The 14,714-nt window shown below is 48.8% G+C and overlaps 1 protein-coding gene across 4 annotated transcripts in view; it reads right to left on the minus strand.

The window, feature by feature from the left end:
* Window positions 1–258: 258 nt before the first annotated feature.
* Window positions 259–14,714, minus strand: part of SHISA6 (shisa family member 6) — a 305,553-nt gene continuing 291,097 nt past the window's right edge. For 2 of the 4 annotated variants that reach the window (XM_074319590.2, XM_019755213.3), the window contains 3 exons: window positions 12,178–12,234; window positions 8,161–8,313; window positions 259–6,437 (listed from right to left, as the gene is read on the minus strand). In XM_074319590.2, coding sequence (XP_074175691.1) covers window positions 5,887–6,437; window positions 8,161–8,313; window positions 12,178–12,234 — 761 coding nt within the window. In that variant the 3' untranslated portion in view covers window positions 259–5,886. The remainder of the gene's footprint in view (window positions 6,438–8,160; window positions 8,314–12,177; window positions 12,235–14,714) is intronic. The other 2 variants (XM_074319591.2, XM_074319589.2) reach the window with 1 other exon arrangement.

Consider the following 14,714-nt stretch of genomic DNA (forward strand, 5'->3'; position numbering starts at 1 on the left):
TAAGGGCTATTTGCATATCATACAATTCACCCATTGTATGTATATAGTTTTACTAAATTTATGCTATTGTAAGTATCACCATAATGCAGTTTTAAAACGCTTGTATCATCCTAAAATTCCCTCATTCCCATTTGCAGTCAATCCCTGCGTCTGCCCCCACCCCCAATGATCTTCTACATCCTTTTGTGATTTTTAATTCCCTTTTGTTTGGCTCTGTGTTTGTACAATTAAGCATGTGGATACTTTAAGAGACACAGGTTATGTTGAAACGGCTTTATTTTTTTTTTAATCCATAAATATCTGTTACTGACAAAAGTGGAAAAGTCCTTAAGACTAAATCTTACTAAAGTGATATTTGTTTACAGTACATATAGAATGTGCTTTGACAGGTAAGTAGAATGATGAGATTTGTACAGAAGCAGCAGTTACGAGAGCACTGCTCATCATGAAGCTCACTGATGAGGAATGAGGAAACTGTGCAAAGGTACAGATAGAAAGGTACTTGTCATCAGTACTACCATATAATAAACACGGAATTCATAAATTGGGCTAATGCGTAAAAATGTTCATTAATCCCCCCTTTAGGAAATAGTGTCCCCAAACTAAAAATATTACAGTAAGAATTGCTTTTTATTAGAGAATTTCAAGAATTCTTGACTACAAAATGTCTAGTTGAGTTATAGAACTAGAGGAATATTTGCCACTACGAAGCAAATGAATGAGTCCTCCCATGGAGTGGCATTCAAGGGTCACAGCAGGAATGGACAGCAAAGTTGAGCAGGGGTCTTCCTCTCCCTCAGGAAGGAGGGTATTAAGGAAACATATAACGTCATTTCTCTGACTGATGAAGGTTGATGTGTTTGCCGATTTACAAGACGGGTTTGATGACACCGACTGGTACTCTCAATTCTTGCTTCACAAGCTTTCACTGGGAGGATAGTAGTGTCACAAGGAGGGTCTAGAAAGGTACTAGGATGGGTACCCACAGCCTAACAGCCCAGGGGGATGATGCCTTCCCCTCCTCCAGTTGGAACGAGGAGTGTCCAGACTCAGTCTTCAGGACAGAGATTCTGGAGTGGGATTTAATATTGCCACACAGAGCCTGTGCCGGGCAGTCTCCTCTGTGGCTCGGAATGCATGTCCAAGCTGCTCTCAAATACCAACCCCACGCCCTGTGGTCCAACCCCTGGACCTTTCTCCCCCGGACCGTCCCCTCTCTGAAATCAGACCTGCCTCCCTCCAGCTTTAAGGACCATATCAAAATGAAAACTTTAAATTCAGTATTTCCCAGTGACACAAACAGCCCCGGATGATTTAGGTGTGTCTGTATGAGAGGACTTCCGTGACACATGGTGGGTAACCATTGAATGGGTGGTCCCTTACACCTTCAGATAGGAGGACATCCTGAGGTGGCCGAGACCGTGGGGCCCACCCCAAGTTCCGGAAAGGAATCTGGTGGCTGTTTATGGCGTCTGAGGACATCACTGTGGGGCAGCCTTAATGGAATGCATGCAGCTCAGTTTACGTCAGGGAGGAATGTGAAGAAAAGCGGGGGTGCCAGTGGCGAATGAAAGCCCTAGCGTGTGATTTGCTGAATGAAACTTCAGAGCTCATCTAGTCTAAGCTCCTCGTTTTATGGGAAACTGAGACACTGAGCAAGAACGTGACGCGTCCTCAGTCACACAGCAAGATGGAGACAAAGCCAGGGCAGAAGCCGTGTCTCCAAGAGCTTCAGCCCTGTGCTTTTTCCTTGTGTAGGATGCTGCCTTCTGAAACCAAATATAGAGCTCAGGAAGACATATCTTTCATATTGAATCTGTCATTAAAATGCTGCATTTATAAAAAATAACATTTGAACCCTGAAAAATACTTCATTAAAACACAACAAGCTTCCTTGAAAATACTTCAGAGCAAAGTTTCCCAGGTTTGGGGAGGATGGGGAAATGTATGTGGGAGGTCACATGTCCACTCTTCCCAGAGCAGGTGCTTTCTAGGGTCCAGGTCATCAGCAGCCCTTTCAGAATACCTTCGGTCAAATCCACACTTGCCTGTGGATGGACTCTGAGGATGGAAGGCTGGTGGCAGACAAGGTATCTCTGAAGAAAATGGATTGTTTGGTGGCAAGGTTACTGGAATGGATATTTCCTCATGCTTGGAGAATCATGAGGCTCTCCAATCTTTTGGAACACAGGGGTATCTGTGACACACATAAGCAGGAGAGGTGTTAGTGAGGTGGAACAGTGGCTGAGAGCCCTCAAGGATATGAATCTTTGGCCAGAGTAGGAGTCTCTGGGCTAGTGGCAGGCTGGGGCAGGAGCTTCAGGGGACTTGCCAGCTGCAGGAACCAAAGCTGATCTTTGAACCATGAGGCCTCTGACAGGGCAGCTTCTCTCCCTTCCTCCCAAAGATCAGAAGGGGAGAGCTCTGGGCGACGTGCCATGGGGTATCATCTCATAGGGGCAGGAGGTGAAGGATAAACCAATGAGGCAAACAGAAGACGTGAAGAATGTCTCATTCTTTGATTGTTTTCATTGAGAAATCTAAGTTATAGAACTAGAAGGACTGAGGAAAAGAAAGTGGGATGGAGAAAGGTAAATTGAGGAAGAAGGCAAGGCCAGAGAGATGAGAGGAAGGAAAGACTGAACTGGCATAGAAGACCAGGGTTACAACAGGAGTTTCAGGGTGGACGAGTGGAAAGGGAAGGAGAAATTTAAATTAAGGGAAGGATTGGAGCTTTCTAGAAGGCAGACCCATCACCCAAGATACTGCGGAGGGCAGAAGCCCAGTTAGGGGGTTACAGGAATTCTTGGGAAAGCCTTTGTGGCTTATGAATTCATGGAGCCAAGAGTTAACTGGAGGAACAAGACAGGAAAGGTGGAAGGGTGTGAGGGACTGCGAGAGCTTCACTGCCATTAAGGCCAAGCAGACCAGCAAGAACGTTTGGGACAAGATATCTGCCTGTGCACATCCAGTCCATTCCAATCAGAGCAATGGAGACTTGCACAAAGAACAAAACAAGCAGAGGAAAATGTGGGGCTTTGGGCTTCCCTTGCTGGGGGAAGGAGACTTTCATTGTAGAGGAGAATCTAGTGGGGCTGGAATTCTGGGTTCCAGCCCCAGAATCATCTCTTGTCTGATATATGAACTTGTCTAGTATTGCGGCTTTGCTTGTTCAGCAAACATGGATGGGACGACTGATTCAATGAGATACTTCTGTGTCCTAGTTAAGACACGATTTTATGGATTTTGAAATAAGGGACTGAATTGGAGCAAGTTTGTAGACTTCTCTCTCTCTTCCCCCTCCCTCCGTCATTCCCTTCCTTCATTCTAGACCCAAGGGTGAAGCAGAAGAATCATTTAAAAGAAGTAAGCGTTCAGGTAGAACTTTCTGATCCTACTGACACCAGAGATTTTAAACTGGACAGCAGTAAGGCTGGGATGAAAAGTGTTTTGGAATCAGCCTATCAATCAACCTCTGAGACAGACAGACAGACAGACAGGGCTGGAGAACTTGGTGCTGAGAAGATGCTTCTCATACAAGATGAGTGAGATGAGATCAGGTTTCTGGTTTGGTGTGTATGTGTGTATAGACACACGGTGAGGGGATTCTCAGCCACCCACATCCTTTCCCCTGTGCGCCAACAGGCAGCCTTCAGGAGGATGGCCAAGGGCTGGATTAGAAGGCCTAGGGTTTAGGGGACCAGCTATGAGACACACCTTTGTTTTGGAGTCGCCAACTGCTCTATTTAGATTGATCTCCTCCAGCCCAACGCTCTTAGCCTTGCCTCTAGAATAAACTCGCATAAACCCCTGGGGACCAGCCCTTGAGAAGGTTTATGTGTTTGTAGGGGAGGAAGGCTGAGAGGTACCCCTGTCCTCACAGCCTCCCAGTCCTAGGGACACCACCCCAGTGGGGAAGCTGAAGGCTGTTTCATCACCCTGAGCCTTAATCCCCTCCTGATTCACGCACTGGTGAGCCTTTGGGGGAGATGAATTCTTGAAATAAGTGAGAGGAATCAGTCAATTGATTTCTCTGTGGATTGTGGACTTGGTTAGATTAAAAATTCCCAGAGCTGACACTGGGAGGTTCTCCCTGCCCCATTCCCCTTTTAAAGGGCCACACATATTGTATGCAGAACTGGGGTAATCTAAAATCCTGGTCTAAGGTCATTGCTTCTGGAGTCTGACTATGGCGACAGTCACATTTTTAGTATTATACCTTCATCCAGTAGTCTGGAGCTGATTTCCCAAGCCCCAACCCAGAGAGGTGCCCTAGCCTTGAGAATGGGGGAGCCCCTTCTCTCCCCATTTCCGGCTCTGATGTTGGGGGAGTGGATGCTGCTTAGTTCACTGTCCACTCTCCAGGGGTTTGTCACATCCTGCTCACCCCCCAGGTTGGGGGCAAGGAAGGGGCTGAAATGGGCTGGCAGGGGCTGTCCCCAGCAGAGCTAAGGGCATGGATCTGCCTGGCGCCCTAGTGCCCCCTGCAGGGGAAGGGCTGGGGAGCAGCCCAGTTAGCCCCCAGACCAATAGCCAGGAGGACCATTATTTGCATTTGCTAATGGTCTCTGTCCCTTTGATCCAGAGGAGGCACTGGTCTGAAAAAGCAGCAACCAGGAGACCATAATGGAGCTGCAGAAGGAAGAGAGGTGGGAGAAGGGGAAACAGGCAGAGAGAGGAAGTTCCAAATTGAGAAGGGGCCAAGCAGTGGGCACTGATGGGGAGAAAGGAGCGGGCAAAGTGCAGGACAACTGCCTCGGGTCCTCCTTGGCTGGGGGCTGAGCCACCCCTATGTAGAAGCCTCTGCCTCCCACCGGCCTGATGTGCATGGAGACAGGTGGAGCCCTGGACAATGGGAATGGTGAGCCCCTGAGGTCCAGGGCGTCACAGTGGCCCTCCCCACCCTCAGTTCTCTGGCCATGGGCAGATGCCTCTAGGGAGCAGAGCAGGGGAGGGGAAGGCAGGCCTGAGTGGTGGGTCATAGTTCAGACCTAGGGGCCTGGAGAAGATAATCAGGTTGCTGGGGAGGGCACCCCGAAAGTCCCTGTACCCCATTGCTACTCTCCTCTGGGAGGGCTAGAGCAAAGCGCCAGGGAACTTAAGGTTGAAACATCTAGGGCTACGGGAGGGGCAAAGTCCCCCAGAAGAGGGGTCAAGGGGATCTTGTGGGCAGGGCAGCCAGCTGGACCTGGGCAGGGTTCCCAACAGTGGGGAGGCAGCTGAGGGAAGGAAAGCCCTCTCTATCCCGAGGCTTGGGGAGGGGCATGGGGCCAGGGTGGGGCCCTAGGGCATCCGCGAAAGAAGGGCCGGCCACTCAGTGGGGACCAGAGAGTTCCAGCAGGCAAAAGAGATTGTTATTGTGCTTATGGACACAGCAGCTCCCTGGCTCGAGAGAGCGAGCAGGCAGTTTTTAGGCACTAGAAGATTCCTGTGGTGCGGTTCTAGGTAAATGAATAAGACCGAGTAGCCTATTCGGTCAGCCCATTGACTGCACCCGCTGGCCAGTTCAAACCCAGGCAACTTCAGACCAGGGTCAGGCCAGGGTCTCTTGGCTGACAGAACCTGCAGCTGAGCCCCCAGGAGGGGGGGGAGGGGACATGGGACTGAAAAGGAGTTGGTGATGGTGGTGGGGATGAGACTGGGCCTAGCCCCTCTCCTCACTCTCCTTTGACTCTTCTGGAAGAGCGAGAGTGATTGCTCTAGATCCCAGGTCTGATGTCAGGCCATCAGGCTGTGTCCCGGGAGTATGGCTTTCCGGGCAAGGTGGCCTACCCCCACCTCCTACAGAAGGGACAAGGGAAGGGAGACGTGCGGGGCAAGAAGATCCAGTCCAGGTCCCTCCTGCCCCCGCCCTGCCCCACCAGGCGCCTGGCCCTGTCCAGTTGGTCACACGGTCACTTCAGTCTTGCTGGCTGTGTAGCAGGTATGATGGCCGGGGATATAGTGCAGCTGCTCCACCGTGTTGTGTCTGCGGGACGCAAAGGCCTGGCGCTTGGCCGCCGTCTGGCTCTGGCCCAGCGTGGCGTAGGAGTTACTGGAGGCACTGGGATGGGAGTGCATCTTGGTCATGCGGTAACGTTCCAGCACGGGCGTGGACACAAAGACGTCCGTGTGCGAGATGGCCCGTGACAGGGACTGCTCTGGGAAGGCCGTCCGCTCCGGGGACAGCAGTGGGTCCTGGGAGTGCAGGCGCTCCGTGGAGAGCAGCTGCTCATCTGACAGGATGCGGTCGTAGGGCATGCCGAACTCATCCGGCAGGCCCCGCCGCGGGGACAGCACCCTGTCCTGTGACATGGCCCGGATGGGCCGGCGGGGTCGCTCCCGCGGCAAGGGCTTCTGTTGGGACATCTGGATGACGTTGAGGGGTAGAGTGCCACGGGCGGCCAGGTCAGGCAGATGCCGCCGCCTCATGTAATACTCATCAGCCTCCTTGTCAGCTGCAGGGGACAGACAGAGAGAGAAAAGTCAGCTGCGGGGACACTGTGACACCGCAGCCAGGACTGAACTAGGACCCTGCAGGCCAGAGAGGTGGAGGCAGTGGTTCTCCAGTGAATGTGCAAACCAGTCCCCAGGGGTCTTGTTCAGGGCAGATTCTGATTCAGACCTACTGTGTCTGGGGCAGGCCTGAGAGTCTGCTCCTGATGTCCCTGACTCTCTGTGGACCACCTTGAGTACCCAGGGGTTGAGGGACCTCCTCAAGGTCCCCAAGGAGTGCATGGATTCATGGCGGAGTCCAGGGCCGGCCCTAGTCCCTGAACTCCTGCTCCAGTGATGCTCCCATCACACCATGTTCCTGAAACAGCGTGACTCCCCAAGTCTTCCTGAAACACCCAAGGAACAGCCAGCAGCTTTCCGATAAGGATCAGAGTCTCTCTCCAAGGAAGCTGGGTTGCAGAAGCAGACTCCTGCTAAAATAAAGATTCTCCAACCAGGAGGCACTTGTGAAAATGCTTAGCTGGTAACTTAGGAACATAGTAACACCTTCTCTGGAGTAACAGCCAATGCGTAAAATGCCAACACATGGGCATCCGGCCCCCACACAATGACAGAATCAAGCCTGCACATTCCTCCCCTGTGCCTACAACATGAGCAGGCCGGAACAATCTTACACATGCCCTCATTCAGGTACTCCACCCTCGTCTCTACCCAGGAACCCTCCCAAGCTCACACTGCCTGCAGAGCCTTTGAACTTACCCAGGACACACCAAGCCCGTTTTGCCCCAAATTCCAGGAACGAGGCTTCCCACATTCTAGACAGCCTTCTAGATTTCTCCAGAATGTGGGGATGCTGACTGCTCCTCAGTTTTCCCAAAAGGTTGTCGATGGATAGATCCTGCCTCCTGAGCCACATTCTCCCACCCCAGGCATGCATCCAATTCCTTGGGTCATCGGAAATCCCCACTTCTAGTAATAGAAAGTCAGCATTCCACCTTGGAGGTGGCCGATATGGACTCATGGGCTGAACGTTAACCTGTTGCCTCAAGCAAATATTCAGCCCTGCGGTTGGGTGGTCACAAAAATAGACTCATGGGGAGATGGGGGCAGAAGGTCCAAGGGTTGGAAAGCTATGGGAGAAGAGCTCTTCCACCATGTACCTTCTTGACATTGTAACGTCTTAAACCTGTCAATTCCCTGAGCCTCCCAGACTCAAATGGCAGAGCTGGGATTAATGGATGAACTGGGCTCAACTGATGAAGTGGGGTGTGTGCGTGGGAGTGGGGCGTCTCAGGTTCTCAAGACAGTGTTGGCTGTGTTAGGGAGGGAGTAGTTTATGGGCCTTCCACAGCCAGGTCTCTGGGAAGGCTCTCAGAGAAAGTTCTGGCATTGGTAGACTCTACTCCAAGATCTTGAGAGTGAGGAAGACCCATGGTTTGAAGATGGTAGGTGTGGGGCAAGGCTGGGAAAGGCTTCTCTCGCATGCCTCCCATGGGAATGTGGACCTGAGGACTCCATGGCCTCCCTTCCATCTATAGGGAGAATGGACTCAGGCCCCAAAGAACTAAAACAAGGGGCTTGTCCCTTGTCTTCTTCCATGCTACCCTCGCTCTTTGTTCTTGGGACTCCACACAATTTCTCCAGGTGTAGGATGGGAGAGTGAAACACAGGAGGATGTCACGAGGCTCCAGGGAAAGACCCCAACCTCAGGGCAACCCCACTTACTGAGCCTCTTCAGGGATGAGTACTTGCTGGGGTGGGCCTTCACTGCCGACTCATAGGATGGGGGCAGGTGGGCCAAGTTCTGGAAGGAGCGGGAGAAGGACAGGTCATAGGGCTCAGTGGCTGATGTCAGGATGTTGTTCATCCGTGGCTTCTCTGCAAAAGAAGGGAGGGATGCATTGTATTAGTGAAGACAAAGCCTGGGGCAGGCAGAAGGGACGGGGCTATGTTCTATCTTGTATCCCCATCCTGCTTTCCCGGCCCCCGTGCTAGGACACAGATGGGGTCAGTGACTCAGTTTCCCTCATGTGCATTTCCAGTCACCAAGCCTGGGGGCAGGTGCTGTTTTATCTGCCATAGGCCATGATGGCAGTGTACCCTTCCTTGAATGACACACTCTTCCTCCCGGTGCATCACTGAGCTCTCTGATAAAGATGTAAGCCTGATGGAGCTGAGCGTGGGTGGCAGGGGTGATGTTATAAAATTATCTATTTCAGCGTGAAACTTCTGTCCTTTCCCTGACAGTTTTAGGCAAGCCTAGTTAACTGGCTCCAAGAGTTTGAAGGAAAAGGAGTGACTGGTCTTGTCTACATGCCCATAGAATAGGGTCTAAGATCCAGCTCCACTGAGACTCCAACCCACACTGTCCGTGGTATCATTTCACCTCTCACATTGCCCCTTCTGCCTTGGACCTCTCCAAGCCCAGTGCCCGACAAGCCACTGGCAGCTACAAAGCCATTCCCTCTTATGCCAGTTCCTTCCTTTGAAGGCCCCTTAGCCACCTCTGAGCTGTGGGAGGAAAGAATGTAGTCAAAATGCTTAGCACGTCATTCCCCCTTTCTCCCTCCTTCCTTTGAGATAGAGCCTTGAGATTCCAAACTCTGAAGAGAGAAGAGAGTGTTGTTTAATGTCAGGCCTGGGGAAAAGAATGGGGGAAGGGATAGAAGAAAAGATGAGAAAGAGAAGGGGTGAGTGACTAAAGAGGTCAGTGAGCTGGGCTGGGTTCTGAGACCCAAATTAGGAATAGCACAGCAGACAGAGGAAGGGAGAGAGGAGATGCAGGTATGGCTGAGGGAGTGGCCATGAAGATGGGCGACAGGAAGGAATGGAGAGCCAGGGAAGGAAGACTAGATTGTCTTGGTGCTTGACTGACTTGAGTCACAGTGAGAAATCAACAGGTATTGCTGGGGAAACTGGTAGCATTCCCAGAAGTGAGGTAGATGGGTGGCTCTTGTGTTGTTCCTCCTTCCACTTTGGTTTGGGACACCCAAGAAGGGGCAGTCTCTAAGTTTGGACAAATGTAACAGGATTGTGGTTCCCCGTGCCTCATGGTAAAGGGAGTGCTAACCCCTGGAAGACAGGAGTTCTGTGAACCATGGGACAAAGAGAAGCACTCCTAGGCTTAGTCCAAAGGCAGCTTCAATACAGGGAACTCCTGGTGTCTCTATCCTTTCCTGCCTTCACTGGTTCCCCCAATCCTGGGGATGGAGCCAGGGGAGCCCAGCCAATGAGGTGGTGTTCACGCCAGCACATATGTGAGGGGGTGGGGGATGCTCCGGGTCCCCAAGAGATCAGAACATGCTGTACAGAAAGAGCCTCCCTGGTATGGATTGGGACAGATGCCAGGAAGTGGAGTGGGCAGGAAGCTGGGAGCATTGCTACTCAGAGCCGGGAGTAACCAATTGTCCCTGAGCTCTTGTTTCTTCACTTTTGGCCATGCTGGGAAAGAATGAGCTTCTCTCTGCCTGTTGACGTAATATAACCACCGAGGGCACCATTCAGCTCACCCACTTCCAAATGCTACATTTGTGGGTGTTCTTACCCTGCACTGTTCTCCAAAACATGCCTGCTGAGCCGAGGCCGTCTCTTCCTCGCCTTCTGCCTCCACCATGATTGCCTTTGCCCCTTGCTCCTGCTCTCTCTCCTGTTGCAATGCACTTCCCTAGCCAATGTCGCCCTTTACTCAAGATTCTTCACTATGAAAATGTCCCATCTTTTCAGCCCATAGTGATTTCGAGGCTTCAAAGCCCTATCGCTCTTCTGTCAACACCACCCAGTGTAGTATCTACGAGATCTCTAATCATTTCACTTGAGTCGATCTTATTGATCTCCAAAGATTACAGTCTCCTTAACAGCAGAAGTCCTGTTTTCCAATTTTTATGATGCGTTCATAGTGTTGGCTCAAAGTAAGCATCCACTTAATGCTCTTTGGTTCATCAAGTAGACACAGGCCACGTCCTGTCTTAATAGCCACTCTGCCAGCTCCTGGGAAAAGGGTAACATCCAAGGAAGGAAGCAACGCAGAGAAAACCGCACTTCCACTAGATCGTGAGCTGCTCAAGGGCAGGAACCAGGTCTCATCTACCCTCATCTCCTCGCACCAGGTAGAAAAAGGAGATAGGAAGAGCGAGAGGGAAGAATGGTTCCTCCTTTTATAACCAGAGGCTGCACTTGTGTTGGCTCCTTCTGGGAAAAACCAGCTCATACTGATTCCCCCAGAATGTTACTGAGCCCGTGGAGCACGCCTCGCTTGCCTTTTCTGGCTTCTCATCCTGCTGCTGCCTCATCACCATGGGCATCCCCCAGGCTCTCCGCTTCTGCCTTCTGTTTTCCTCTTTCAGCCTTCTTGCACACATTCATCCCACTCCCAAGGTGTCTGTTACTGCTTCCATAGCGTAACTTCTATCTTCAGCTGTCACCTCCCTCTAGACTTCACGCGTACATTTCTAACGGCTTGTTGAATGATTTTTCTTGCATATCCTATGATCATAGCCAGCTCTAAACCTCCAGATCCAAATTCACCATCAATAGCTCCATCCCTGTACACACTGTCTACTTTCCTGATGCCTTAGGTGGTGTCAGGAAGACACACACCCCCCATTCTTGTAACTGATCATAGCCACCATTGTACTCATAGTTGACTCTTAGCAGCCATATTCAGTTAGTAACTAAGTTTTCTCATTTCCTTCTCCAAAATGCTTCATAGGTGAACCTTTCTTTCTATTCTCACTGTCAACGTCACCACTCCTAGAAATGGTGACGAATGAGAAATGGTATCCGCTTCTTTGAACCAATCTCTCCAATCTCTCCCGGTTTTCATTTCTCCTAGACTTCACAACCTGAAGCGTAGTGCTAAACTGTTGCTTTCATCACATATTTCCACCAGCAGCCTAGCAAGAAGGGGCATATCAAAATAGTCACTTCTGCCCCGCTAATTATAATGCTCTTCAATTGCCAATGCTGAAGCGGAGCATAATCTGACATGAGATGGCAGGTCTCTCTTTCAGGGGAGCTGTAGAATTTATATTTGTTTTGAGTTTCTCTCTCACTAAAATTTAATGATGTTTTCACTGCAAAGACAGAAGAATGACTGATAGTTCACGATTTGCATGGCTGTCTTATGTTCTATCAAGTGTTGAGGAGGCACCAAAAATAGTTTTTCTTTGAAGTTGCAAATGTGAAGTTGTGATCTGGTGGGAGGATGTTATAACCTAAGAGGGAAACATGGCTTTGTGACCCTTTAGCACTATGCTGACACTCCTGTGCTCTCCAGCTTTCAGTTTATTCCCCTGCCAAGAGGCTAAAGTTCAAAGTACCCAGTCTGGTTTTGAGTTATCAAATCTTAATTCGTTTGGGGACGATTGGTATCATTTACCAAGTTTGATGTCATTCGCAAATGGTACCTACCACAAATCGCCTTGGGCAAAGGAGCGTGTTCACCCCTTGCTATGGACATATGGAATTGATGGCTGCAAGAAGTGATCTAGATTGCAAGTGAAAATGGGTTGAGAAAGGGTCTTGGAAGATCACGCTGATATCAGAAACAGAATACTAAGGGGATGATGGTCTAAAAGTGAGAGTGACGCACTGTGGCCCTGGAGGAAGGTGCAAACCTGGCTCCTTACACATCTTTAGCTTCAATGAGTCAGTGACCATGTCTGATGCCCCGACAGGCATCAGTCGTTAGGATGGAGCTACGTGGGATGGGTGTGGAATGCAGAGCACTCTCAATCATCTCACCATGTGTAGGGGTCTGGGTAGCACTGCTTAAAATCGGATGGTTATACTGATGATCACCTGAAAAATCATAGAGAAGAAATATTTAAAGAAAAGTTCAGAGTCCATTGTCTCTCCATCATAGCAGCATGCACTTGACCTCTAATGTGCTTCTCTGAGTCAAAGGAAGCCCTTGTAAAAGGACCGGGCCTTTAGATGCCATAGAAACGAAAAGGGCAGGGGACAGTATGTTAGGCTCATAGAAACCTCCCCTGCTGCTTCTGTCTCTCTACTTCTGCATCAGGGCTTCCTCTGTCACCATGGTGACCCACCCACATCTGTGGATCTGGCTGTCCAGCAATAGAGGCTTTGATGGGGTGGGGGTGGATAGAGGAGAAAGATGGAGACTAGGGGGCATTTGACAAATATCTATATATACACGGGGTGGGGAACTGGGCAGGGGAAGTAGATTCTTCTTTAGGGAGGGGGTGTTAGAGTGTGGTTAGTCAGGAAGTGGATACCCTAACTTAAGGTGCTTGTGCCTTATGAGGCTTTGATCTGTCCTGGATCTTTATACACAGGTGTTTGGGTGCATCCTGAGATGGGGCAAGCTGACGTGAGCTGCCTGCTGTCTGGGATTGGGCCTCCTGGTTCTAGGCACTGTTCTGCCTATAAATGATACAGCCTGATATTTCAAAAGCATTTATTTTAATTAATAATGCAAATGTCCACGTAGATTAAAGAAGCCACAAAATTAGGTCATGCTTGCCAAAGCCCGGAGTTCAAGGCATTCTAAGAGTTTCTAAAACCGAATAAAGAGGTGGCTTATCACGAAAGCACACTTCAACATCATATTATTGCTTCAATTCAACATTGTATTTTTGTTTTTCATTGGTGCATGCATCTAATTTCAACTAAAGCCAGGGGGACAGAAGGCATGAGACCTTTGCGTTAGTTTAGCTAAACCACAAATTGCTACTCCACCATTCTCTCAGGGCTGGATCTGTTTCCATCCCGTTATGTCTTGTTATTGAAACCATCTTTCCTAAACTTGGCATTATACTCTCTGGCTAATCATTCTCCAGCTCCTTCACTAGATCCCTTTTCCTCTTCGATTCTCTAAATATCAGTGCTCCGGAAGGCTCACATGTCTTCGGGAAGACTTGGGCTCTACCTTCTTGCCCAAACTGGTAGTTCCCAAATCTACACCTCTAGTTTGAGGTCTCACTCTGGTCTGCAGGGTTAGATTTTAAATGACTAATGGGCATCCCTTGAAATTCCTGCCCTCAGCGCAAACCACTGCAAAACCCAAAGTGAGCCTGTCATTTTATTCTCCAATGTTCAAGCTCTGTCTGTGACACTAATGTTCCATGGGCTTGGAATGTGAACCTGTAGTTATCGCTCACCATTTCCCTACCTTTATTTTGGGACTCCATATCCAGTGTGTCCCAAAATCCCGTTCTTATAGCCATCTCCTAAAACCAGGCCCACATATATCTTGTTAGAATTTCTCTTAGCTCTAATATCTGTCTATTTCTGAGACAAATCATCTTGGGTACTACCAGACAAAATGTTCCATCCCAATGGAATCGTTACATCATTCCTTTGGTTCAGAACAGACTCTTTAAGTAGCCATGGACACTGGCTACTTAAAGCCAGTGGCGGGTGGGTTTGGGCAGTAAGCCAGAATTTCTCACACGAAGGTATTCTCCTGCCCTAAGACAGAATATTAAGTTATATCCAGGGAAAATCCATTTGACAAAGGTTGAATCAATTCTACACTGGACCTCGATTTAAGCATGGAGAGAGAAACCAAAAGGGAGATAAAGGATAGATTTTCTATTTGTCCTCCAAAGGCAAGGAGAAAACCAATTCTGTTGGGGGTCTTTTGTTGTTGTTATTTTTTGATTTATTTGTTTTTAAGCAATTATGGAAGCATCAAAGAGACACTTGCAAGAAATGAGAGCATCTTGGTTGAATGGTGGAGTGTAGTAGTTAGAGAGAAACATTTCTAATCTTCCCTTTCAAAGTCTAGGTGTCACCAGGAAACTGGGATAGTTCAAATTCAGTTGATAATTCCTGGTAACCAGTGTGCGCCAGGCTCTGTGCTGAATGAACACTTTCACGTACATTTTATTTAAAAGAACTAATCTTCATAGTGATTTTCATTTGAATATATATTACTGGCCAACCAATTTCCAGTCATTGTAAAATATTCCTTAATTATTTTATTTGAAGTAATTCTATTTTTTTTAAAGATGAGCTTACAAATACAAACAGGATAAATGTCTTGAATTTAGATATTTTGTATACAAGTACAGTGCTTTTCCTTTGTTTGAATCTCACTTCAAATGTTTTGCTGACATTTAATTTTTTTTCCTACATTGGCACTAAGGAACACAATTTAAAGTATAAATATAAAATTTAAAACTGTGCAAAAATAACCATTGTAACATTTTATTATATATTTTTGTTTCCCTCCCCCTATAAATTAGCGTATGTATGTTTACACACACAGACACACACACACACACACACAGAATATTGCAGTGAATAACCTG

This window comes from Rhinolophus sinicus, chromosome 12 (assembly GCF_057876585.1).
Source record: "Rhinolophus sinicus isolate RSI-liver-muscle chromosome 12, RSI-T2T, whole genome shotgun sequence".
NCBI lineage: Eukaryota > Metazoa > Chordata > Mammalia > Chiroptera > Rhinolophidae > Rhinolophus > Rhinolophus sinicus.